Raw genomic sequence first — 26962 nt, 5'->3', positions numbered from 1 at the left:
TATATTAATTTTTAAAAAAATTAATTTTTTTAAAAAACATTTCCAAAATACAATGCGAAAAAAGATATTTTATAATAGTATTTTTTTTATTTAAAATTATTTTCATAAATTAGACCATCTTCCTTCTAATTTTATTTTTGCTCATTTTTTTATAATTTAAATTCCATTTGGAATTCTCAAAAAAAAAAAAAAATATTCCAAACATAAAAATTAACTTATCCTTGGAAGAGAATTCAATTCCAAAATTCCAAACAGTCAATTAAAGAAAAGCACGGTTCTAGGGGACTCCTACCATGCTTGTAAAAAACATAAAGAGAGATTTCTCCTGGCTACGCAAAGTGGACAACAATCAGAGCATTGGCGAGGATGAAACACTTGTATGTTCTGATGCTGATTCAAAGAGGACCATTGCATCAACAGGAATTCAAGTTTGCATTTCTAACCGCAGCAAAGGCACAAGAACTTCCGAGGGTGGTGCAAAGTCATATTATTATGCATAACTGAGATTACTGCAAACAATAACCTGAAGCCACTCACCTGTACATGGAAATCTAGGATCCAAAGAGCAACTTACTTGAACCCACCGGAGAAAAAAGTAGAAACTGAACTACATCAGATGCTTTTAATGCTGCATACCATGTCAGAAGAGGTTGTGTGCGACCATGTTTTCCAGAGAAATTGTAGTTTCAACACTACTCGACGAAGCAGCAGTGGGAAATGATAAATCACAGAGAATCAAGGATGGGGACAACAGTACAAACAGCTTCCCCTTGCAGTTAGCAGGAATTTCAAACGTGGTAATTTTAAACGTGGCAAATGGAACACAATCTTTGTTGCAGAAGGATGCACTAAAAGGTGTCGCAGACAACCAAGTTTCTGAACACTGCAATTTCAACATGATCGAGGCTGAAAAACATGTAGAATGACGAGTAGATAACGTGCAGAGAAGCAGAGATGGAGAAAACCGTGCACTATGATGCAGTTAAGTGGCGAAAGGATGCCGTTTTGGCCGAAAACCACACCTCAAAAACAAAACATATAAATCTTTTAGAAACAACTACATCAAACATAATAATTATAACATGAATAGTCAATATTAAACTTAGGAACAGAAAGGTTGCAGTTTAAGCTTTAAAAGTATGGAAGAGACCTACATATTTCAGTAAGCTGTAGACAGCAAGCCGACATAAAACAGTGTCCAAGCACCTGTTTTGCAGTTGAAACACTTCGATGAAGCCACCCGAAACCAAGTTTCTAACAAACCTCATTGTCATGAGACGAACATAACTTAACATAACCTTCTATGCTCAAATGGTCCTATTAGAACTAAAGTATAACAGATTATTTTCTTCAATAGCCTGCTGGTTCTCAGTTTGGCTTCCAGCCTCAGTCGCTGCAGGGAGAAACAAGCAAATAAGTCTGTCCTCATCTTAAACATTGAAGAAAATAAATAATCAGCTGTTCTGTAAATTACATGTACATTATTTCTTTTGAGAAGGTTGTGCAATGGTTCTAATACTCAGCTGTTCAGACCAACTAGCACTCAGATGAAATTTGTACTTCAGAATTTTGTTATGCTCTGATAATTGTTTTCTTTTGTTTTTCCAAGTAGTCAAAGTGTCAGCTCACAGTATCATTGACCCAACAACACCGTGCCATAAGACTAGCTGGATAGTATATAGCAGAATAACAACTAAATTATTTTTCCCAAATATGCATAAGCACAACATACCCAATAGCATAAGGTGAATCGCGGCGGCCATGATGATATGGAGGGGACCTGCTATAGCTGCGACCTCGGCGAGGTGAAAGGCTCCGGCGTCTTGGAGATCTTCTCCCACGGGGGCTATAACTCCTGCCAAAGACAAAGTAAAAATAGCAACAGTAAATAATCTAGCTTGTCAACTGTGAGCATATTCTCCTAATCAGCAAACACAACATAGCCCAGGATAAAAAATTGCATTGAATCTCATTACTGGTCAGTGGTGTTGCCCAGCTCCAATTGCACAGCATATTCATTTTGATTCCTTTATTGTAGCTAAAGCAGCAAACAGAGACTCAAAAGTCATCTGTTATAAAAATATTGATTCTACACCTCTCATCTGGAAAAATTTATCCTGCAATTTCAAGGCTTCCAGTAGCAGTTGCAGTTATCCTTCCAATTCCATTCCTTTTTGAAAATAGTAGTTGCCCCGCCCAGAACCAGTTTTGGTCCAATATATATGGTAGGGGAAAAGAAGCACGCCATGGAATATGATTATAAATTATATGGCAGGCCATATAATCATCGTAAGGAAACATAAAAGTCAATTAATAGAGAGAGAGTGCTTTGATTTCATAATGCTTCAACATTGTTCTTCCTCATGCAAAATCATAAGGTTATTCTGTATTGAAAAAAAAAAAAAAAACCCACAAGATCATGTTTCTAATTCAAGCCTATTACTTGACTTGTAAGCATTGTGTTTGTGACTATGCAAATGTAAACAAAGAAGGAAAATAAGAGAGCAAACCAGAAAATTTCTAACAAGTGTTCCATCCAGAAAATAAATATAACTCCAAAGAGGAGTAAACACATTAGACGCACCTGCGCCCATACCCATAACTTGGACTTCCACGGCGGCGAGGACTAGGGCTTCGACGACGACTACTTCCCAAGCCTCGTGAGCCAATGCGCAGGCGACACTCTCGTGCAAAATGACCAGGTTCACCACACTCATAACATTTTGAGTCCTCACCTCCACCACGTCCATGTCCATCGCCACTACGGCCTCCACCACCCTTAGAATTATGAGAAAGCTCCACACGCCAGCCATTCTTTCCTGTAAAATGAGCCAGAATCTTAACAAACTCTCTAAAATATAATACAGCTTGCAACCCTATAGTTCTAAAACAATTTAATTTCCATGTTCGGTAATAAAGTTCACTAAACATGAGCAGAAAATAATAGAAGTTATAGCAGCCAACACTGAACATAAGAAGAGCCAACATATAGCATAAGAAATATAAATCATAAATAAAAAGCAGGAATCATTTTAAACAAGAGATGGCAAACATCATAATAAAGTATAATTTTCATAAAAGAAAAAGGGTCTGCATTCGTAACAAATGACAGGAAACAAAAATATACAAACCATCCAATGCGCGAATTGCATCTATAGCATCCCTGCGATCATCAAACTCAACAAATGCATATCCTGGTGGCCTTCGAGCAACCCAGACACTGCATGAATTTTTATTTAGAAAATTAGAATTGGAAAAATCTTGTTATCGATGAAAAATGCAACAACAAACATGCACAAAGACATATCCCAATGTCCACCCCTGCCACCAGTCCCTAGGCCTTTGTTCTACAGAGTTTTCATATCAGCACCTTTTTAGTTCAAAAAATAAAACAACCCTTGCCCTTCTCAAGCAATGACAAAAAATGATTACTGACTTAAAACCAAATGGCAATTTGCAAAGATTATCTTCAGCAAAGAATACTTATGCCTGGTCTAGTTTATAAAATTTGAAAAAATCAGCATGCACCTACTGAAAAAAAGAAAAGGAGATTGAATTACACAAAAATGCTATAGAACTTACTGATTAGTATATTGTAAATGCATGTTAGCAACTTATGGTCTTATGCTGGATCTGAAGTATCAGCAGAGTTTTACATGTTCAAATCTCCTAAAATGACATCCTAGCATGAATTTATCAAACCTGTCATGTATCAATATCATGCCATATCAAGTATGGATACTTAACACTTCCCTGTACATGTGAAATACTTCCCCTAGGCATACAAAATTCAGTTCCATACACTCACATACTCTTGCGATACACAGATGACACCTCATGACCTCTATTCAGATAATATACAATCCAAATGACACCTCATAACTACTATTCAGATCGCTATATACAATCCAAACACAAGTTAAATGCAGGACTTAAAATCTTAAAAGTTCTCAAACAATGAAAATCAATAGATACGGTTAGTATAAATAAAAATAATATTGATGTCCATGTCATTTGTTGATGACCATGCATTTAATACAAGTATCAATAACATCTTAAATAAACTATAAATTAAACCAACTGAAAACTTAGGATGACTCCATTAATAGATCTGATGTAAAATGCTTTTAAGAAATTGGCTGACTGGATTTGCGTGTTTAATGTGGAAATGTTCTCATCTAAAGAACCCAGTTTGTTGACATTTTACAACTGGCTCTTACAGGGGTAGTATGTAAGATAAAAATTAAGAATCAAGGAAGAATGAACAATCATTTAAAGAAAGAAATTGTCACAGAGAAAAACTATGAAGAGAAGAGAAAAAGGAAGCCAAGAAGGAGCACAAAAAGAGAGATGCAGAGAGAATAGAGGATTTCATGAACACTTCAAACACCCTGTTGCATGGTTTCCTGTTAGGTTAAATAGTACAAGCTAGTAATAGCATACAACCCACCTAATGACATTAGCTAGTGTTGTGGGTTCTAAGTGCCGGACTCAACAAAGAGGAATTTGGTCAATTAAAGTTGAATGTAAGTTGAGTAGAAGCCAGTAAAGCAATCTAGTTACTGTTCTTTTTATCTTCTCAAGTCCAAAAAAAATAAGCACTTTTCAAAATATATTTTTATGTACCTAATGACATTAGCTAGTGTTGAGGGTTCCAAGTGCCTTCCAGGTTCCAAGTGCCTTCCTCAACTGAGAGGACTTTGGTCAATTAAAGTTAAATGTACATTCAGTAGAAGCCTGTAGAGAAGTTTTGCTACCATTCTTTCTATCTTTTCAAGTCCAAATAAGCACTTTTTCTAATAATTCATGTACAAATAGAGTTTCCACTGTCAGTTTGTAAACTACTAAATTAGGGATGACTAATATTACTCCTATAGACCTCCCCTTGACCAGAGTCAGAGCGGTGCAGCCTTTAGGTTGCAAAGTTTTCTAAACTAAAATTCTATTATTCACAACTGGGCTAATTCAATTCAAAGCAATTCTAAACTACTTTTAACAGTAATTGAAATGGCAAAATAACAAATGGAACTGAGGCTGCAAACTTTAATTCATTAAGTACAAAGCAATATGGAAATAAGAGTATGAGCTTACATATGTACATGAATTGGAACCTTGCATTAATTGCTTTGAACAGTTTGATTGCACACAGACATGAACCAAATAAGACAATAAAGCAACCCTACAGCCTACTAGTTGCTTATACGTCCCAGAGCTACAGTCTATAAGATTCTACTGTTATCCTCCTTTACTGTAACTTTTATAGACCCATACTTGAAAACTAACTCCAATAACTCCACGTGTTGGTTACATCTTCCATGATCTAGTTGTTTGCCCACTAATGCATAACTTCCCACTATCCACTAATCCATCAATTTAGAGTTAATGCACGCTACATGGAAAATAATCCTAACTAACAAAAAGAAACACATGAATTTTGGAATAGGTAGTAGGATATTTAAATTTCTAGAAATATTTATTTGAAAATTCTAGAAACTTACGAGTCAACAGCTAGCAACCCACTTAACATACTAGCCAAAACTTTAAAGTCCATTCATCTCTTCAAAATTCTATTTTATCTCCAAATAGTAAGATCATTGAAAATTCTAAGGACAACTTTCATCATCCTAAAGTGCCCAACTCTCAGAATTTAACAATTGAAACTCTCCATGATAAGATAGATAAAGCTTAAAAAAGGGTAGTAATGTAAAAATAAAATAAAAATGACCTAAGCGGGAGTCCAAGCACCTAAAGATTTAAACACCTTGCCATCAGGCATTTCAGGCACCAAAGTAGCCCCTTGCTCAGCTTAGGCACCCAAGAGAGTGCCTTGGCAACTTGTGATAGTACTAGTAGCTACATATCCATATGCAGATTCATGACGCACAAATGCACTCCTGAATTTTAAAATAATTGCAAAAGTCAACTAGCATGTTCAGATACTGAGAAAAAGTAAATGCTAACACGGAAGAAACAACAAATATCCAGCATGCCTAAAACACTCAAATCAGCCAAAACAATGCAAGGTGCCAAAGAAATTACCTACGAAGAACACCATACATCCGGAATTCATCTTCGAGATCCCTCTCGGAGACGCGCGGATCCAAATTCCCAACATAAACGCGAGACATTATAGTGAGCAAAACAAGCACCAATCTAAAGAACAACAAGCACATTTGTGGTTAAATAGAAAATTGTAGCTCAAAAAGAAATTCCAAGTTGTTTATCTATGATCATTTGAGCAACTAACCGAAAAATCACTTGTTTTATACCAACAGGAAAACGTTGGAGTCCAAAGCAGCGTGGATTTTAATACATAAATGGGTTCTTCTTTGGAAGATCTCTTTTATGGATTTATAAGCCACGTGGTGGCAACAGCACTTATCATTTTGTAATTATACGATTTTATGCTGTGTTCCATGCTGAAATCATGGCAGTCCAAATCTTCGTAACTCATAATTCCCAAATTGAGAGGGGGAGGAGGGACCAAGTCATGTTATGAGTTATTGTCATATCAAACTTGCAATTCCCACAGAAAGAAACAAACCAACACATATAATTCTCTTTAAACTCGATTATAACCATAGTTCTTCATAGAATCTTGATTCATATGAAAAGAAAAGAAAAAAAAAACTATTGATACAGCAAAATAGTCATACAAAGTTACGTTCCAGTGAGATTTAAGAAAGACCCAAATGAAATCTAATGTTGAAAAACATAATAAAAGGGATTACCTGCTTGATTCTGCAGGCAGCTTTGGATTCTGATTATTACTATGTTGAAAGCAAGAACGTGCTAGATACTAGATAGAGGAGAAATTCGTAAGAATCTTTTAGCAGTAAGTAGACTTATATTTGTAATGGGCTTGAGGCCAGCATGTCTGTATTGGCTCTTTTGCCTTAGGCCTGTTTAGACCTGATTATTTACTGTCTTGTTTTGCACATTTGCATTTCCCATGACAGGCATTGTTCTCGAGGACTGAGGCTTTGAGGCAACTTTAGGGTCAAACTTTTAAAAACCTATTAAGTTCAGAAAATTAAAAAAAAAAAAACTAATTAAATTTATTAAAATATTAAAATAAATATTCGGTCAATTTAATTTCAGTTTTATAAACTTGAAATAAAAAAATTAAATAAAAAAAAAAAAAACTAAACCGAAAAAAAACTAAACCAAATGGAAATCAAGCCCATTAAAAAATAAAAAAAAACCTTAAAAAACAATATAATATTTATTTTTAATATAAAATAACCAAACTGCATCACATTAAAACCAAACTGAAACTCATAGAATCAAAACCGGTCGGTTGAGTTTTTAATTTTTAATATAAAGTAACCGAATCGTATCAAAACTGGTTGGTTTGAATTAATTTTGGTTTGATTTTAATTTTATTTTTTATATTTTTATAAAATTTTAATTTTAATTTAATTATTTTTGTAAGTAAAATTTCATCCGAAAACATTCCCTAGAAAACTTCTGTGAAATTTTTAGTATAAATGCCGGCTGATCAAGCCCGTCATTGAGATCTGTGTTAGATAATAATTTGAAAACACTACGTGAAACAGGAAGATTTTGCATTTCCTTGTGTGGATCTTGAATCGAGTGTTTATTTTTTGGTTACAACATGTTTTTTTAAAATTATTTTTTATTTTTAAAAAAGTTAAATATTATTTTAGATGTTTTTTTAATGATTTTAATATCCTAATATTAAAAAAAAACTAAAAAATATTATTTTAATATATATTTATAATTAAAAAAAATATATTTTTTAGAATTTTACTCCGATACCAAACAAACATCCCAGTTATCATACAGTTTCAGGTTCTCTAACCTCCACCCCCTGTTGAGATAAAAGTTGTTATCTTTCCAACACAAAATCATTGGCATTGATTGTTAGAGAAATAATAATAATAATAAATAATAATTTTATTTTTATTTTTAATCAAGATGGTATAGCTTAACTGATCAAGTTTATTCCCTGTAAGTTATTGGTTCAAGTCTCACTAATCTCAGAGCCACTAGAAGCTTATATGATCGTTAATTTTAAAGTTTGTATGGTTAGTCGAGATGTTTGGAAAATAGTTTGGATAATCATGTTAATCTAAAATAATAATAAAAATAAAATCACAAGTCTTTATAAGTATTTTTTATATATAACATAATTTAAAAAAATGTTGACAAATTAGCACTAGTAATTTTTTTCTTTTTTAAAAGAAAGTCGCACAATTTGTTAAAAGTAACACGTAGAAACTGACTTTTAAAAAGATTACGGCTCTGAAGGACATTATTAGGAAAATATTAAAATAAGATAGCATAAGTTTCAAGAATGAAAGAGTAGAGAAGAAGAGAAATAAATGAATAGAATACTATAAAAAATCTCACCAAGACAAGTCAAATCCAGTAAAATAAAGGGAATGAGCTAAAAAAAAAACCAAGTGATTTATTACTTTTCCTTTCTCTCTTTCTTTCCTTTATTCGTTTTAAAAATTATAACGGTCTATTTTAACAATTTCTTTAAAATATCAATATATTTTTTAAAAAAATCATAATTTTAAGCCGCAAACATTTAATGAAAAATGTTATTTTTCCCAAAGAGACTTAGCAGAACTACTGTCATGAAGAGGACGCAAATGCTAATTTTTTTTTAATCAGCTATTATTGTTGCTTTTGATAATTACAATCATGTACACTTCACTTGCTCTACGCCACTCAAACAACAGCTCCGATCATGAATCGATGCTTAAGCACAGCTTCTGCGATTGGTCTCTTCCGGAAGTCTGGATTTAGCATTGCCTGCACACCGGAAAGAGACAGAATTGTTGCAGAACAAATGTTAGGCATTATAGATTTATTTTCTTTTAAAAAAAAAAAACAATCTTAAATTATAGCGCTTGTACATATCAAAAAAGAAAATCATAATTAACCGTAGAAGACTAAAGTAGTTTATTTTAAACTCTGATTCAACCTGAAGTAATTGCCATCCAGCCCGGTCACCAAGATCCAGAAACTTCACGGCTTCTTCCAAACGATCATCTGCTAAACAATATCTGTGTGCCAGAAAGGGCAAAGACAGAGGAGGAAAAACCAAGTGTGTTAGCATTTGGACACCTCAAGATCCATGACAAGCTTGAGCTTAGTTCCTAATCTATTGGAAACTGTCTATTTCTTGGCCATATAATTGTTATTGTCCTTGGGTTTGATATGCCTAAAACATAATCAAACTATTAAATTTAAATAATACTGTTTCAATCTTGAATATCACAGGAGAAATTAATTCAATCGACATTTAAATTTGTTCTTTTATTAAAATTTAAACAATCAATTAAATATTACAGAAAAATATGCAGTGCATAGTTAAATAATACACTGCAAAGCACGAGTAGAAAACTAGTGTTTAAAAAGCGTTTAAACAAACAACCAGCTTCAGGAATCTAAGTATTCAAGTACGTGTGAAAAACACACAAGTTAACTTCCTGAATTTTGGATATAATGTAGAGTTTTGTTTTTGCTTTGCATTTTATCTTCGTCGTGTTCTACGGGTAGCAGAGCCTTTGAGGTTCTGCTCAGAGTCAAACTGAGAATTATTTGTTGTTCCCTTTGGCATACAAACTACTTTTTCACTTGGATTTCATCCTATATTTGAAAAATCATAGTGTAGAAGATAGATCCCCACTAAGAAAGAATCTGCTAAAATGTGTCTGTAGCTCTTGTTGAATCTACAAATGTTCAAGTATCATCTGCATCATGATCTACGCAAGGACTCAACTAGATAAGAAGCAGCCAAGTTTTGATGCATAAGACCATAACATAACTCCTCAAGTCAAGCTCAGCTTATAAATGTATCTGATTCTTACCTTTTAAACTCCTACAATCTCAAATTCATCTTATGCATGCACTGGCTAATGGACTTTAAGCAAGTCAAAATAAGGTACATAAATCATCTTACTCTCTCATAGCTTCAACATCAAGTCGGAAAGTGTTTTCTAAAAGCCTCTGCAAGTTCATGCATAAATTATTAGTGTCAGGAAAACACATTCTGAAGAATATGAAGGTGTATAAAGGCATTATGTGCTCAGGATTTCGGGTGCTCTGGACTTGCTTATATCACGTAGATGAAGAGAAATGCCTGCCTACAAATGATATAATAATTAATCAGAGGTAGTCATATTTCTGCTTACTTGCAAAGAAAGAGTATCCACAATGCCTGCTTCACAAAATGGAACAAAAGCCAAGTATGCAAGAAGAAGACCAGCTTCATATCTATGTAGGACCAGAAAAGAAATTGGTCACAGGAGCTAAAGAGCTGAAAAAACTAATGATAGAACCATCAAGTTCTGAAACAGTACATGTCATCTGCAATTCCAAATGCTCGTTTCTCCATGGGTGTGGAGGCTCCAGCAGCAATTGCCCTTCTCCAAAGTCCTTCTGATAATGTCCCGAGGCCATCTTCTAAATTTGAAATCCTGATAAGTCATGTTTGGAAGTGAAAATGCGCAAATGTGTTCAAACCTCTGAAACTATACTGCAATATCAAGAAGCCTCTTACAGTCACAAGTAAGGGATCTCCTTATAAGCATTAAGATTCATGGATGGCACATACAAGAATCTACAATGGTATTAAGTCCCTTCTCTCTTAAGTGTACATCATTTGTATTAAGTCCCTTCTCTCTTAAGTGTACATCTTTTGGTCTGCCTTCAATTCACCAGAAAATCCCTAAATGCTTTTTTGCGAATTTCTATTCCTGGAAGTAAGAAAACCTTTAACACCTCTGTAACTCGGTTTGCCATCTGGGTAAACATCTGGGAGACAGTTAGGGAAAACCAGATCCTCATTGGATTGGGGATATTGTATGATGGAGATTGATGGTTAACTCCATCCCTTTCTGCAAGAGTCTGCAGATAGATTGTCTGAAGGCCAGTATGCATCCATGTTAATAATAATATTAATAATAAGGAATCTGAGTGCGACGGAACAACTGGTTGATTATCAGTTGACTGTTAAATTCCTTCCTTCACGAAGCACTAGATTTAAATGATTAGCTCGTTACATTCTCACTAATCACAAAATATTAAAGTGGTGAAAAATGGGTGAGAAATTGAGCGTATCCATGTTACTAAAATAGAAGGAACCAATGTGCTACATGCTATCATACAGGTCAACACGTATACGTGTTACAGCTTACACAAGATTTACAATCACAAAAGAAAGAACATAGCAACTGCGATTAATTCCTTCTCTCTTTGTCTCTCTCTCTCTCTCTCTGTTTTTTTTTTTTTTTTTGACATGTTTGAATTCATTCAGTTGTGGTTCACTAAACCACGTTTGTTTCAAAGAGCTTGCCCACATTGTTGTTGCATGTAGAGGAATCACTTATATGATCTGTTTCTAAATGTCAAGGACGGTGAGTTTTGTCTACAGATAACATTTCTAAGTTGAAAACAAAAGCCTGCTGAGAAGTAATTGCAAGAAAAGGAATTTTAATAGCACCTCATATCAACAGAAAAGGCTAGATCTCGAAGTCGTGGAACTAAATAAGGAGCCTCTCTCTCTGCTATAGTGCTGACATTATTCAAGTAAAACATTGTGTAAAAATATCAGTAAGCAGACAAATATGACAGTAACAGTTATAACAGGAAACATGAAAATCTATGATCATACTTGAGAACAACAGAAGATGGTCCAAGACTCTGGTGCAATCTGTCATGGTAATGCATGTAGGCTAGACCAGTAATAGCCCCCTGAAGTAGCTTGATAACAAAATATCTTCTGCGCTTTATTTTTTGTTCTTGTTCAAAATGATTCCAGGAGGTTTCCTTGGTCGAAATGCTTTTTGAAATTTTTTCACTAGTAAATTTTGCATAGTCTGCTGCACTATATTTCCCACCATTACGAAAAGCAAGCCACTGTATACATTAATTTCATCAATTTTTGATCATATAAGAAAATGCCCGAAACAACTATGACTAGTTTTCCTTATTTGACCTGGTATAACAAACCTGTTCTCCAGTTTTTGTCTCAAATCCTCCAACAAGCATCAGGAGATTCTGACATGCACCTTTTGAACTGCTCTGTGAAAGATGGACATGAAAAGACCTTCCATGGTATATAAAAAAGAAATAACATGTCACTAATATTTGAAAAGCCTTCAATATCCAACCTGAAGTGCAGCATGGGCATTGAGCTCATTTGCAGCCATCATATCAGCTTCTATGCCACCAGCTCGCTGTCCAGGATATACCTTCATAACCAGCAATCTCGGTGTGAAAAGAAAAAAAGAAAAAAGAAAAAAGAAAAAAAACTTTGCAATGTGACGGGTCAACAACATCCATTCAAGGAGGAAAAGGAAGATCAAAGATAACTGGGAAGAGAGAAATGTCAAATTGAAGATGGCACAGTCGCTATAATTTTCAATTGCTCTCGATTTAGGGGGACATTTAGTAAATGCTGTTGTTAAATTCCTTAATAAATTAGAATTTGAAAAGAAAAGAAAATATAGATTCAGCTACACTCTTCTCCTTTAATCATTAATTAACTCGTGAAATGGGAATAACATATTCAGCCCCTGGCAAAATATAATAATACACTGCAAGATCCTCACCGCAACCGAGTGAATTACAATAAAGATTAGAAGATGTGCATTGATTTAAGTCGGAAAGCATATATTACTCGGTATATGATTCACTTACTTGCTAGAATTTAAAGAAAAATCACCTTGAAAACAACGGGAGTGCCTCTAAGTGAACCCTGCGCTATTCTTCCTTCGTAAAGCCTGAAAAATAACTGCCATGAATATATATAATAGTTACTACAAATCAGAGCAACATGCAAACCCTTAGTTATACTTGTGATTAAATAAAATAAAATAAAATAAAGGCGCACCTGATCTTCACACTGCCTTCTCCTACATCTTGAAGTTTCAGCTGTCCGCCTGAATATTCAAAATCCATTCCTCCTGCCGAATAGCTGAAAACAAATGCAATTCCATTTAGAACTAATCAATTGTCTTAAGGAAAAAAAAAGAGTATAACTATACATATGCACACCTCGTAATGTTCATGAAGCCGTAGCTGCCAATGAGTCTCCCAACTTCGAATGACTCAGGGCTTGTAATCAGACTACTCGCTACACAGAGTCGTCGACTCGTCTTCGTTCGGAACGTCCTTCTTCTTATTGTGAAGCAGAGATGAGAGGAGAGCATGGGATTGCGAGAAAACAGCATCGATGAAGAAGAAGTAGACAAGCAATCCGGTGAAACCAGAATCATCCTTCTCTCTCTTCTCTCTTTTCTCTATCTTTCGCTAATGGAAACTAATGGCTCCATTACAGTATTCGACCTACTGGATAGATAGGCTTATTTTACTCCAATCATATCGCTCCACGTCTTCGGGATAATTTCGTTTTTGAAAGATAAATCAAGGAGGATATTTTTATTACATCAGTTTTCATGTTTTTCTTCTTCTTAAGTTTATGTATCTTATTATCTTTTCCTATACAATTCTAACAATACATTTGAAATTTTGTTTTTATTCTATAATTTTTCCACATATTTTCCTAGAATATTTTGTAATTTTTTTTTTTAAAAAAAAAAGATTAAGATTTATTATCATGTTTTTATTCTTGTTAATTTCTATAATTCATATAAACTTTTTATTTTTTCTTTTTTCTTTGAAATGCTTTACAATAAACTTCATTATATAACTCTTTCCGCATGCATTTTGTTCCTAAAATATATTTTATATTTTTTTTTAAAAAATTCAATATTTATTATTGCATATTTATATTCTTGTTACTTTCTATAATTCTTGAATAATTCTATTTTTCGTTTAAAAAATATTGCAATTATGAGGAATTACATTTTTTTTACTTTTACAATCGTAATGTTATTTGAATATCATCAAGATTTATATTAATATTAATATAAGACAAAGTAAATTACAATTATTTACAAGTGAGAGAAACTTGGACATTCAAAATAATATCATGCAAGTCTTACAAAAAAAAAAAAAAAAACTTAAACAATTAATTGAATAGATTTTTAAATATATAAAGAGAGTATTATGGTAGAACAATTAAATATGATTAGTTCTTTGAAGCCTGTTTGGGAGTGTAGTTATAGTTGTTTTTTAAAGTGTTTTTTATGGTGAAATATATTAAAATAGTTTTATTTTTTTATTTTTTTTAGATCAGCGCGTCAAAATGATCTAAATTATATAAAAAATTAGTTTTTAATAAAAAAAAATTAAATTTTTTTAAAAATACAAATACAACCGCATTACCAAACACTCTATTTCTTATTCTTAATCATGACTATTTTCTTTTTTTTATTATTATTGAATTTACAAGGGTTCATATTTAAATTTACTTGATGGAAATCGAATCATCTTATAGCCTTCTACACGGAAACACATGACACCTGATTTTCTCATGATTTTATGAATTTAAAATTTAAAACTGCTCAAGATTTTACGCTAATCTTAGAGTCAATTTTAATGCATTAACTACGTTCTGTTATTATAACTTGAAGAAAAACTACTCTAGCATCCACAAAAAGCCACGCCCGAATACCAGCATGCCTCCTCAAGCAATATCAAGCAGTTTGTTTATAACATTGTTGAGCTCAGATAATATGTTTGATTGGTGGCTACTTGTTTTTTCATTTCTTCATTTTCAAGAAGAAGAAACTATAATTAAAAATTTAATCTTGATTAAAAACAGATAATAACTTGCTAATTCTAATCTAAATTTAACCTAAGAAATAAAAGAAGAGTGATGTCAAAAACTAAAAATAAAATAAAAGGTAAAAATGAGTAAATAAAGTTGCAAAGAAAAAAAAAAATATTGTGATAAGAAAAGGAAAGCAATATATATAATATAAAGATGTAAGTAAATTGCATAATAAATCTTGTGTACGCATTGTTTCCGGCTACTTGGATGGCTTAATTATAATATTATGGAGATAGAGCTAATCCTAACCCTATAAAAATAATATATGGTAGATAAGGAACATATAATCTTAAGATTGCTTTTGTTTTCCGCTAGTTTTTGTGTTAACGATGAAACAAACACAATAACATGTTAGGTAATAAAAAAATTTATGTTTTATGTTGCAAGACCCACTAAAAAATTAAGTTTAAAACGCAGTTTTTGTACAGCTGTTTTTACATTTTTTTAACGGAGTTTCGAAAATATTCTTTAAATTCTATTTGTTTTTGCATTTCAAAAGCACTTTTTAAAAAAAATTAAAAACTTTTTTTTTTCTATACTTCAAATTAATATTTGTTTGGTGTTTACAAATCATTTTGATGCGCTGATATCAAAAATAATTCTTAAAAAATAATAATAAAAATATTATTTCGATGCATTTCTAAGTAAAAAAGCAACTGCAACCACTTTTTCAAACACAATTACCCCAAATATTTTATACATGTTTTTTGCTAAATATAAACTTCAACCATAATTTTTACCAAACACGTAACTAAATCCAACTAACCACAGCTAACCATATTTTTTTAAAACTTATTTTTTTCAAACCACAACCACAAAAGCTACCTTAAAAACAAACACACTAAATTCTAATATAATTTGCACTTTTTTATTTTCATGCATCTGTACGTATTCTTGTTATAGTATAATATTCACTTGTTAACCTAATAAAGACTCATTTTCTATGTTGAACTTGATTGCTTACCATCATTATAAATCATGATCTCATGATCAATAGTCGATTTCACCCTCTATTACTGGCCCACTTGAAAATAGATTGAGTTGGTTATAAATAAGATGGTCGAGTCATGTGATTTTCTTAAAACTACCTATATACTTGTAAAGTAGATGTTACCTCATGAGCAATCTTGTCCAAATTAGGTTAAGGTTGTTATGTTACCTCTTGTTTAGGTATATGACATGCAAGTTGAGTTTAGTACTTGCAAAAATTCTTATTAGAATGCTTGTTACTATAAAATATCACAAGAATTTCCCTCTAAATGTGTGAGCCTATTAAGTTCTAAATCTATTTTATTGTAGTTCGTTTTGAATATGATTAAGTTGATTGGCCATAATATGCATGGTATTATTGAGTTAGAATGAGCTACCACTAGATTACTTGTAAGATCCCACATCGGCGGGTGAGGGGTGTGTTGCTGGCCTTATAAGTGGTGCTGGTTGCCAACTTGTTATACGCGTTTTGGGGCGTCAGGCTCAGAAGTGGGCTCGCGTCGCCAGGAACAAAACCGTGAGGGCGGTAAGGCCCAAAGCGGATAATATATGGCAAGTTGGGCCGGGCCGTTACATTTGGTATCAGAGCCGACCTCATTGGCTGTCCGGTTATGCCGACGGGGTCGTCGGGCTCCTTAAGAGGGGTGGATTGTAAGATCCCACATCGGCGGGTGAGGGGTGTGTTGCTGGCCTTATAAGTGGTGCTGGTTGCCAACTTATTATACGCGTTTTGGCGTCAGGCTCAGAAGTGGGCTCGCGTTGCCAGGAACAAAACCGTAAAGGCGGTAAGGCCCAAAGCGGACAATATATGATAAGTTGGGCCGGGCCGTTACATTACTAATGTAACACCCCGTAATCTTTGTAACAACCTGTAATTTTGTACAACATTTTGAGCCTTGATCTTAGCAAAAATAGTGTATTTTCTTATAACACATCACATATAAAATTTATGTCCATTCGATGCATTTAGAATTCTAATGAAATTCTGGTAAAGTCTTCTCTGTTTGGGTTTCAAAACAATTCTTCACTTCTTTTAGAATACATGTTTATCAAACCCAAGGGATTACAAATTTCTCAACACATCATCCATACTCATTGTTCGGCCTTAGGCCTCTCAATCAACCAATCATTGTTCTTAACAATTATTTACATATAAACATTTATTAAACATAATAATCACTTGTAATTAATATAGGAAACGATTTATTACAAGTTTCAGACCAAAATCATTTAATTTCAACGTTCTTATTTATTGTACATAATCATACAACTATCATGATATATATTCATACTTAATAGTAGCCAAATGATAAGCTTAAATCATCAATTACTGGGATGGTACAAAATAACCTGCAACATACAATATTTATAAGAAACTTCCTATAAAAACATCTAATAGAAATTAAAACATAACCACTACAAACAATACTAGTCGAATTCCATGTCATACATTGAACCATACATACATTATGTATATTAGCATTCACTTGTCCATTTCATACTTAAATATATCATCTATCTTTACAATACTTACTCTGGTCATTATGCTTTTCTTTCTTTAATACAAATCCTCTACTTTGGTTGTCATTTATGTTACTGTGTTATTATCGATATCTTGTCCACGCATGTGAACTACCATCAACACCCATGTTGTATGTTCAATTATCTTTAGCATTCAAAAGTCAATTCGTATACCTAAAAACACAACATGTACACAAGGTCATCATAGACACATTCCTTTGAGATTTTATAATAAACCATTTTGGTTTATACTAGCTGCAACCCTAACATTTTTTCCTTGTACTACCCTTTAAATATGTGTGATTTACCATACCATAACATATACACTCAATACTTTGGTTATTTATTACTTTACATGCATGCCTTTTCTTCGTACTAAAATCCAGCTCTGTCAGCATAGAGTAATCACTGTAACCCTTCTTTCCTCTTGTATTTGGGGTTTAACAGCCCAATGTCATCTATTTTGAAACTACAATAGCTACTCCTCATTTTGATATACTTGAACTATCATAACAGTATATAATTTTTTTTTATATATATATTTCCTTGTCTTAACTAGCATAAACTCATGTTTATTTTGCTATCATAACAGTTTTGGAATCCCTTCTATACGACTAACCAAACAATTGTCATCGAACTATTTCCAACTAAGATATTCAATACAGTCTCTGCATGTCCCCTATTCCATCTGGATGACCTTTTATATATTCTACACCCGTCCTTTCCTCAAATTAATTGTCAAAACCTACCCATAATTGCATCATATTAGGTTTTCAATTACTCAAATTAACAACCCATTTGGTTCAACAAAAAGCCACCTACCTCATTCGAATTGGGATATCATATATTAATCAATCATCGTGCAAATGGCTCGTCAAAACTACCACTAAGTCCATTACAAATGAACCACCTGATAGCCATTAATCACATCGCATTAGGGTTATCAAATAAACCACCATGTGATGTACCGTTTCGCACCTAAACACATTGCCAAACATCCCCAACTTCATGCCTGAACATATTGTCACAACAAACCTTATTTTAGCCATGGCTACCATTCACTTTTTAAGCCTATACTCGACCGCCATTTACACTCTATTTTAGCCTATACATGGCTACCTTTTACTCACCCATTTTTTTTTTATTTCAAAAGTCTTTGCTCTCATGATTGGCTAATCAAATAAATTCTCGATTTTGGTATTACTAGTACCATTAATATCCATATTTTATCAAAGTAATCATTATGTTGGTCACTAGTAACAACTAATGTCATTAGTCCTCACCTCGTGACAGACTAATCAATTATGTCGGTCATCAATAACCACTAATGTCATTAGTCCCCACCTAGTGACAAACTAATAAATTATGTCAGTCATCAATAACCATGAATGCCATTAGTCCCCATCTTGTGGTAGATTAATCAATTATGTTAGTTAAACCTCAATATTACTTTCCTTTTCTCTTTTTCTTACCTATTTATTTTCAAGCTTTCAAATGAAAACAAAACATTGCTTTCTTAACCACTCATTTTGAAAACCAACAAACCTTTCAATTTTAAAACTCTTCTTTGACTACCAAAGTGCAACCTTGCACTTTAACTTTTTATTTCATTCTTCTCTTCAATTGATTTTACAATAATAAGACAATAAATAAGCAACAATTCAACAAAGAAAACATGCAAAGGCTTTTTTTTTTTTATTAAAATAAAGGACTCGAGCACCTAATTTGAGCTTGTGTACATATTGTTGCTCCTTGTTATTGTCTTGTCCTTGTAGACTTCCTCGTATCACCAAAGATACAATTATCATCAATAATTCATCCAGAATCACAATTTCAATTCACTTTTTATTCAACTATTATTTTCACACCAATAGCAAGGAAGATCCTTAAAATCCTATAAACATAGATATTTTCCATGTTCATACTTTTCTTTATCAATTAAAATGTTATAACCCTCAATTAACAACAATTCCAAGCAAATATTAGAAATTGAGTAATTATGATTGTTTTAGTCTATCTAACCCCAAACATTGTTTGGTATTTTAATCATAAATAAAGTTATAGAAGTCGATTTTAGACATGATTTATCTCTATAAAAAGATAAGACACAAAGATACAACTTTTATAAAGAAATAAAAACCCAATTTGTTTATTTATAAACCCAAAATCATCCATTATAGTGGCGTATAAAATATGTCCACTACAATGTTGGTTTATATCTTTCCTTAATCTTTAGCTCATATCTAAAGTTATACTAGTTAGGTGCCCACGCAACACGGTGGACACACTTTTTATTTTCATAAAAAATACTATAAAAATTTATAATACAAAAAATAATATTTTTTCAATATTAATAATAATATTTTTTAAATTTATTAATTGTTTTATTAATAATATTAATTATAATAAAACTAATAATATTAATAATACAAATAATAATATTTTTATTATAATATTATTAATTATAATAAAAATATTGATATTTATAACACAACTGATAAATTTTTAATATTAATACTATTACTTATAATAAAAATAATAATATTTTATAACACAAATAATACAATTTTTAATATTAATACTTTCAATTATAATAAAAAAATAATATTTAAAATACTAATGATTATATTTAGAAACATAAGACCCATAAACCTTGGGTCTTGATGAAAGACCCTATAGAATTAGGTCTAGACGCAAGACCCATTAAGCTTGGGTTGTGACGCTAGACCCAAGACAATTGGGTCTTGCCACTGGATCCAAGGAAATTGGGTCCTGTCATAGGACCCATTCCACTTAGGTTCTAATGCAAGAGCCATTACGAGTGGGGCTGCGTTTGAACCCAAGGGGTTGGGTCCTTCCATGTTCGAATCTAAGAGGGTTGGGTTTGGGGTTCGAGTCCGAACCCAAGGGGTTGGGGGCTGGATCTGTGGGCGGACTCAGGGGTGTTAGGTTCATGTCTAGATCCAAGGGGGCTGGGTCTGTGTTCGAACTCAAGTGATTTAGGTGCAGACGGTTGACCCAACAAAAAAAGGTCCATGTACAAACCCAACGCGTAGGTCAGCAGACCCGTTGGCCTAGGTGGGTCCTAAGATAGGACCCATTCGACTTGGGATCAACGTAGAACACAAACGATTTGGGTCCTAAAACAAGGCTCATTACCATTGGGTCCTGATGCAGGACCTATTTGAAGGGTAAAAGTATAAATTATTGTTCTTATTATCATTATTGTCAATAATTATAATAAAAATAATAAGATTTTTAATACAAATGATAATACTTTTAATATTCATATTGTCAACCACTGGTTAAAAACAAAAGAATGGTACGAAAAGTGCTGGTGTAAACACCGGTGAGAAATCAGTAATGTTGTTGTGGCAAAAAAATAAGCCGTAAATTAATAAAAAAGGAAAATAAATATAGTAAAGTGGCTTCGAGGAGACAGTAAAATGATTGGGTGCTTTATGCAGGGATGAAATAAAGAGATTTTGATTTTTAGGTGAAAAATCATAAATCGACTAGTTTTATGTTAAAAATTTGTAACTCTTTATCGGGTTATCAGAAAAATCTAAAAATTTACGTGGAGACTTCTAATTTACTTTGTTAGCTTTGGTTAAAATTTTAGAAGTTTTGGGAGAAATTAAGAATTTGTTTTAGAAAAATCACAATTTAACCAATTTTGCACTATCGCGCATAACTTTTAATATGAGTGAAAAAAAGTGTGAGAGTGATTCTTGCATTCTTCAGTTCTTGAACGAACTGAATCTGACTTATCGAAGATTAATTGGCTTCGTGGCGTCATTCTACTCATTCCAATAGTGCTGGTGCCTTGGGGCAGGTTTCCATTGTGTCACACTCCTATCAGACTTATTTCGGCTTTCCGGGATCAGATCTAAATCTTGATTGTTGGTTGCGGATCACCAGGTTCACATCAATCTTAGTAGCAAATATGATTCTATTATGTTAATTGTAAAAATTTCATACATGTATACTTGAGTGATGATGTGCTTGATTATGGAACTTTGTGATTAGCATATTAGTTGTAGTAATTTATGATATTGTGATGAAATTTTGTTTGTTGGCATGAAAATTGAATGAGTTAGTGTTTAATTGAGTAAAAAGTTGAAAAAATTTCATTCTACACTTTACTTGAAATTTTGGCATTGGTAGAAAAATATAGGAAATGTATGTGATTGCTGAAATGAAAAATTATCATCCTCAAATGAATACAATTAACCTTAGATGAGGTTTTGAAAACTATAATCAAAGAAATATTGATCCCTCCTTGGATGTTAAAAATAAAAATAAAATTCAGCAAGGCTAAATGAAAGAAGAGGAAAATTATATTTGACTAAGTTAGGATTTTAGTGTGGATGAAAATATATTTAATGAGATTAAGTAATGCATAAACAAGTAGGATGTAAACAGAAAAAAAAAAAATTTTTTTTTACTAAACTAAGAAATTTGGCAGAGTGAGAAAATAAATAAAAAAATGGAATGTTGATATGGGTAATGATAAAATTAGTGTTGAAATACATCAAAAAACATGGTGAGTAGGATTAAATTGCAAATTAAATAGGATGGAAGGAAAATCTTAATTTTCCATCTTATATAGGTTTGGCCAAGTTTATGAAAATAAATGCATTGAATTGTTAAATTTGGTTATTTATGAATTGTGTTTACAAATCATTACTTAACATTATCTTGTTTTCTCTTCTTTTGTTCAACTTGTTTATGGATTATTTATGGATTTTTCATCTATACTTGCTCTTTGTTTCTTGCCTTGATAACCAAGTGCTTTAGTTGAGAGCACACTTGCTTTAATCGATGGGCTAATAAATGTGTCTACTATATACACTAATTTCTTTTCTATAATTAAAATCCATTTAATTTTCTTTTCTTTTTATTCGAGAAATATGAAAGGGTACTTGATTTTATTTTTTTTATTTTTGGTTTTTTATTTTAATAAAATCAAAACTGCTTCTTATTTATCATTCATAGTGTGTGTTTCAAAAGCTGTTTATATTTTTAACAAAGGTATATAAAGGAAAAAAATATTTTATATAAATTTTATTTAATTTAAAAATATTAAAATATATTATTAGCTAAAATATAAAACTAATAATATGGCACATTTAATAATAACAGTGAAATGATGATATTGTTGTGGTGAATAACAATAAAATAATAATAATAATTAATATAATATCAACAATAATTATTATTGTTATAGTAACATAAAATTAACAATAATTTTTGCTTTATTAATAATTATAAAAAAATATAGTGAGTGATAATGATGTAATAAAAGGGACCATAATAGAACCATGATGTCAAGAAATGTTTGTAAAGGTTGTTGGTGATTATAAAGTTAAAGATAAATTGTGGTTCAAATAAGGGTTGGTCAAAATTTAATTTTTTTGTTTAAAATTATTGTTTTTTTTATATTTGTAAATAATTTTGATATGTTGATGTTAAAAATATATATTTTTTAAAATATTATTTTAATATATTTTAAAAAAAAAAATATTTAAAAAAACAACTATTATTATATTTCCAAACACCTCGACAATGATGATATTAAAATAGAGGGTGAAGGTGATGAAATAATAATAAAAATAATGGTTGTGGTAGCTAATGATAATATTTACAATAATGGTATTGATAGTGATTATAATATTAAAGAGATATTAGTAGTAGAGTAGTGGTATGATGATGATAATGTCGATAATATAATATTTTACATATAAAAAATAAAATAAAAAAATAAAAAAGCTAGTGTTTTTTTTTTAAACTATTTTTTTTATTTTTAAAATTTCAACAAATGAATAAATATAATAAATTAACCAAATATTAAAAAAATAAAAATTAATGATGTGATGATATTTTTTAAAATTAAAGGATAAAAATGTATTTATTATTTATGCAATTCTTTGAATGCTAAAAGGAGAAAAAACATTATGTTCTTAATGTTCTATTTTAAGATTAAATAACTAATGTAATGCCATTGTGTGTTTTTAAATTAAAAGATCAAAATGTTATTTGATATATTAAGGTCGCAATTAGATGGTCATTTTTTTTTGGGTCTAATTAAGGACATGTTAGCGTAATTATAACATGTTAGGACCAAACTGTAGTCTTACGTCTGGGTGTTCTATTGACCGTAACATCTCCACGGTCCATCCCCTCGTTCTCTCTCTGTGTCTTCGTGTCTTGTTTTTCGGAGTCTCGTCTCTCTTTTCTCTTCATCCTTCCTTCAACAGCCTCTCTATCGCTTTAAAATAAAGAAAAAAAAAATCAAAGGGTTCTTAAGGGTCACCACACCTAGGAGGAGATTGAGTCACGCAATCAAAGCAAAATTGATGGGATTGTTATTCATAAAGTATAATTTAAATATTGAAAGCCAACATAACCTTTATATAGAGAAGCTAGTACTCCTAGTCAAACAGGGACTTATTTTCCTATATAAGAAATCTATTTAGAATAGGAAAAACCTATTAAAGCTAATTACTTTAGAACTAATAGAATGCTAAATATAAAACCAGACCTAGACTATTTTCCCAGAATATCCAGAAAATCCAGAAAATCTGTAAATTACAGAAATACTCAATCTTGCTTCTTTTGTTGGCAGCATTATCTAGTTTATCCATTTTCTCTAATATGCCCACTTTTCAATTTTTTCCATCAAAATTTTCTTATTTAGAACCTTTTTTTTCCTTTCATACTCTTGAAAGGGCATTTAAGACAATTCATAACTAAATTGTCATGCATAATGGATGTGACTGTTAATTTCGATGACGGATGTGCATGTTAGGGAGTATGAATTCTCTATGGATAAACTAAAGGTTACGGTTGATTGTTTAATTTTTTATGCAAGGGTATCATTGAAAAAACATGTATTAAGAGTGTATTCTCTTATTGTTTAAGCTTTTTTTTCTTTTGTGTGTGTGTGTAGGATTCATTCAATTGGAGTTGTATTTAGTAAATTTTAACTTAAGTTTAGCTCTAGATTTTAGTTTTCTTTAGGTCATAATTATCAGGATTGGAGAGTGTATAATTAATTATGCATGGTTGTTTGCATAAAAATAACGGATTACCAGATATTTGTGATTTTATAGTTACTATAGATCCACTTGGTCAGGTGGTATTGAATGATATGTTACTATAATGTGAGTTTTAAGCTTGCCATGGATCTCTTTTTTCTCTGTCTCTATCTCTCTCAAATTTTAGAGAAAACATATTATGAGATATTAGATACCAGATCAGCTACATAGTTATTATAAAAAGATCACAAAAGGTGACTGCACTTTCATAGATCAATTCACTTGAACTTTGGAAAGTTGCTGCATAAAAAGTTGAAAGTTCCTGTGTATTCTTTGGATGTGAATGTGTGGGTATTATCTTTTTTTCATTTGTTAAAGAGTTGTTTTCTAAGATTATTTAGAGATGGATGAAGGAAGTTGGAAATATGAGAGGAAAAAGCAAGAAGAAAAAAGAAAAAGAAGAAGAAAGAAACATTGTGAGATGAAACAAGTTGATTCATTCTCACTAGCTTATATCACACACATATATATAAGAAAAGAGTACAAAATTACTTTACTACCCTTGACTCCACACTATAAATAATAATTGCTCCTAACAACATCTCCCCTAGAGATCAGACATAGATATCTCTTGTGTCCATCTTGAAAGTACTAGTGTGAAACACTATTGTTGAGACTTTTAATAAACACGCCAACTTCTTCAATTTTTACAAGTGGGATACAAATAGTCTTTTTATCTAACTTCTCCTAAATAAAGTTCCTTCAACCTCAATATGCTTCGTTCAATTATATTAAATTGGATCATGGGCAATTTTGATAGCTTCTATGTTATCACAAAATAATGACAAAGGTCCACCAACAATTATTCCCATCTTATGCATTAGATTCTTAGCTACAAAAGTTCACACTCCATGTGCCATTACTCGATGCTTTGCTTCAACACATGATCGAGCCACTACTGGTTGTATTTTTACTCCTCCACAAGACCAAATTACCACCAATAAAAGAACAATATCCAATATGGATGTCCTATCACTTGATGATCTAGCCCAATCAACATCGATAAAGGCTTCTACCTTCAAGTGTTATTGTAGAATAACAACCTTTACCAAGAGTAGACTTTAGATATCTAAAGATGTGATAAATAACATCAAGGTGAGATGTGCAAGAATCATGCATAAACTAGTTGATAACACCAATTGAATAAGCTATATTAGGTTGGATATGTGATAAATATATAAGCCTACAAACTAGCTTTTGATATCTTTATTTTTCAACAACTTCACCTTTACAATCAACAAGGCGATGATTCGCTTCTATAGGGGAATTGGCTGGCCAACAAACTAACATCCTTGTTTCAACTAACAGATCAAGAATATACTTCATTTGAGAAATGAAGATGGCTTGGCCTTGCAACTTCAATTCCTAGAAAGTAACGTAACCTCTCAAGGCCTTTTATTTCAAATTCTTTGGCAAGATACTTTTTCAACATATAAACCTCCTTGTGAACATTTTCTGTTATCAGTATATACAATAAGAATTATAGTCTTGCCTTGGTAATGCTTGATGAACATAGTGTGGTCTCTATTTCTTTATTTGTATCCGAATCTAACAATTGCATTATTGAATCTATTAAACCACACGTTGGGAGATTGCTTAAGGCTATATAAAGTTCTTCTCAACTTATATACCTTGTCCTCTGTCTTTTTAGAAGAGAAACCTAAAGTAATTTTTATATACACCTTTTCCTCTAAATTTCTATGTAGAAAAGCAATACCCTGATTGAGTTCATTTTTTGCAATATAAGCAAACATTTCTTGATAGTCAATTTCATAAGTTTGGATATATCCTTTAATAACTAGCCTTGTCTTACACCAATCAATTCTTCCATCCAGCTTCTGCATAACACAAAAAACCCATTTGCAACTTACTATTCTCTTTCTAGTAGGAAGAGGAGTGAGCTCCCATGTTTCATTTTTAAACAAAGCTCTCATTTCCTTTGTCATAACTTATTTCCACCTGGTATTTTCAACAACTTCATCGAATCCTTGAAAATAGACATATAAGATAAGGAAGATACAAAAGCTCTATATGAAGGTAACAAGAGATCATATGACAAAAAAATAGATAAAGGATGTTTGGTACAATTTCAAACTCTTTTTTTAAGAGCTATATGGAGATCATCAATAAAAGGAATAATATTATCAGTGGAAGAGTTAGGAAACTTATTGTCCGGAGTTTGGTGTAAGGGTGAATTCGAAGATGGTTCTTGGCCAGGTAGAGTAGATTCATTAACTTCTTTAAGTTTTTTCATGTTAGTGTAAACCTGCCAAACCTTCTCCTTTTTTCCTTTCTAGTTTCCCCATCATGTTCATGAACTATTTCTTTCCCTCATTTTGGTTCCTCATCACTTCTACATTTCTCCATTTTTGCTGGATTTTTATCTCCTTGCTCTCTCTTACCTTGATTTGCTCCATCTAATTTTGGTCCATAACTAAATAGAGGTGATGCCAAAAACATATACTCACTCTCATTCATCTCTCATTTGAGGTGAGTTGACTAAATATGACTCGTTTTTATAAAATGTTACATCCATGCTAACAAATACTTTTATACTTGGAGGATGATAACATTTATAATCTGTTTGAGGAGCAGAGTATTCAATGAAAACATATTTCAATGCTCATGGATC

General features: G+C 32.0%; 3 protein-coding genes across 8 annotated transcripts in view; 1 reads left to right on the top strand and 2 right to left on the bottom strand.

Moving 5' to 3' along the window:
- The window catches only part of LOC118038731 (uncharacterized), a 162337-nt gene that overhangs the window by 88735 nt on the left and 46640 nt on the right, over window positions 1–26962 (top strand). The gene's annotated exons all lie outside the window — the stretch shown is intronic.
- Window positions 201–6890, bottom strand: LOC118058183 (serine/arginine-rich splicing factor RSZ21). 4 transcript variants are annotated; one of them, XR_004689112.2, is made up of 7 exons: window positions 6732–6890; window positions 6040–6153; window positions 3132–3220; window positions 2585–2819; window positions 1733–1855; window positions 1155–1393; window positions 201–1022 (listed from the first exon to the last, which is right to left on the bottom strand). XR_004689112.2 is itself a non-coding variant. In XM_035070884.2 (6 exons), the coding sequence occupies exons 2-6, from the start codon at window positions 6126–6128 to the stop codon at window positions 1387–1389; spliced, it is 543 nt and encodes a 180-aa protein (XP_034926775.1). In that variant the 5' UTR covers window positions 6129–6153; window positions 6732–6890; the 3' UTR covers window positions 1059–1386. The 4 variants fall into 4 exon arrangements, 1 of the variants encoding a protein (XP_034926775.1); XR_004689113.2 differs by having other exon boundaries at window positions 201–883; XR_012168942.1 differs by having other exon boundaries at window positions 2597–2819.
- The window catches only part of LOC118058171 (uncharacterized), a 96167-nt gene continuing 77764 nt past the window's right edge, over window positions 8560–26962 (bottom strand). The window contains exons 2-13 of one of the 2 annotated variants that reach the window (XM_035070876.2): window positions 13039–13278; window positions 12875–12958; window positions 12707–12764; window positions 12153–12233; window positions 11992–12063; window positions 11654–11898; window positions 11483–11554; window positions 10341–10457; window positions 10173–10254; window positions 9941–9987; window positions 8960–9041; window positions 8560–8787 (exon numbers count right to left, since the gene is read on the bottom strand). In XM_035070876.2, the coding sequence (XP_034926767.1) occupies window positions 8704–8787; window positions 8960–9041; window positions 9941–9987; window positions 10173–10254; window positions 10341–10457; window positions 11483–11554; window positions 11654–11898; window positions 11992–12063; window positions 12153–12233; window positions 12707–12764; window positions 12875–12958; window positions 13039–13259 (1245 nt within the window). In that variant the 5' untranslated portion in view covers window positions 13260–13278 and the 3' untranslated portion in view covers window positions 8560–8703. Of the gene's footprint in view, window positions 8788–8959; window positions 9042–9940; window positions 9988–10172; window positions 10255–10340; window positions 10458–11482; window positions 11555–11653; window positions 11899–11991; window positions 12064–12152; window positions 12234–12706; window positions 12765–12874; window positions 12959–13038; window positions 13327–26962 lie in introns of those variants that run through there. The other variant, XR_004689108.2, reaches the window with a different exon arrangement.

The sequence above is a fragment of the Populus alba genome, chromosome 19, assembly GCF_005239225.2.
Source record: "Populus alba chromosome 19, ASM523922v2, whole genome shotgun sequence".
NCBI lineage: Eukaryota > Viridiplantae > Streptophyta > Magnoliopsida > Malpighiales > Salicaceae > Populus > Populus alba.
Note: the sequence above shows the minus strand (reverse complement) of the source record. Positions and strands in the feature narration are given on the sequence as shown.

Coding starts and splice junctions, on each gene's coding strand:
- LOC118058183 (XM_035070884.2), bottom strand. CDS start 6,128: ATGTCTCGCGTTTATGTTGGGAATTTGGATCCGCGCGTCTCCGAGAGG. Junction 3,221..6,039: donor ATGTATGGTGTTCTTCGTAG/GTAATTTCTTTG, acceptor AAATTCATGCAG/TGTCTGGGTTGCTCGAAGGC. Junction 2,820..3,131: donor TGCAATTCGCGCATTGGATG/GTTTGTATATTT, acceptor CTCATTTTACAG/GAAAGAATGGCTGGCGTGTG.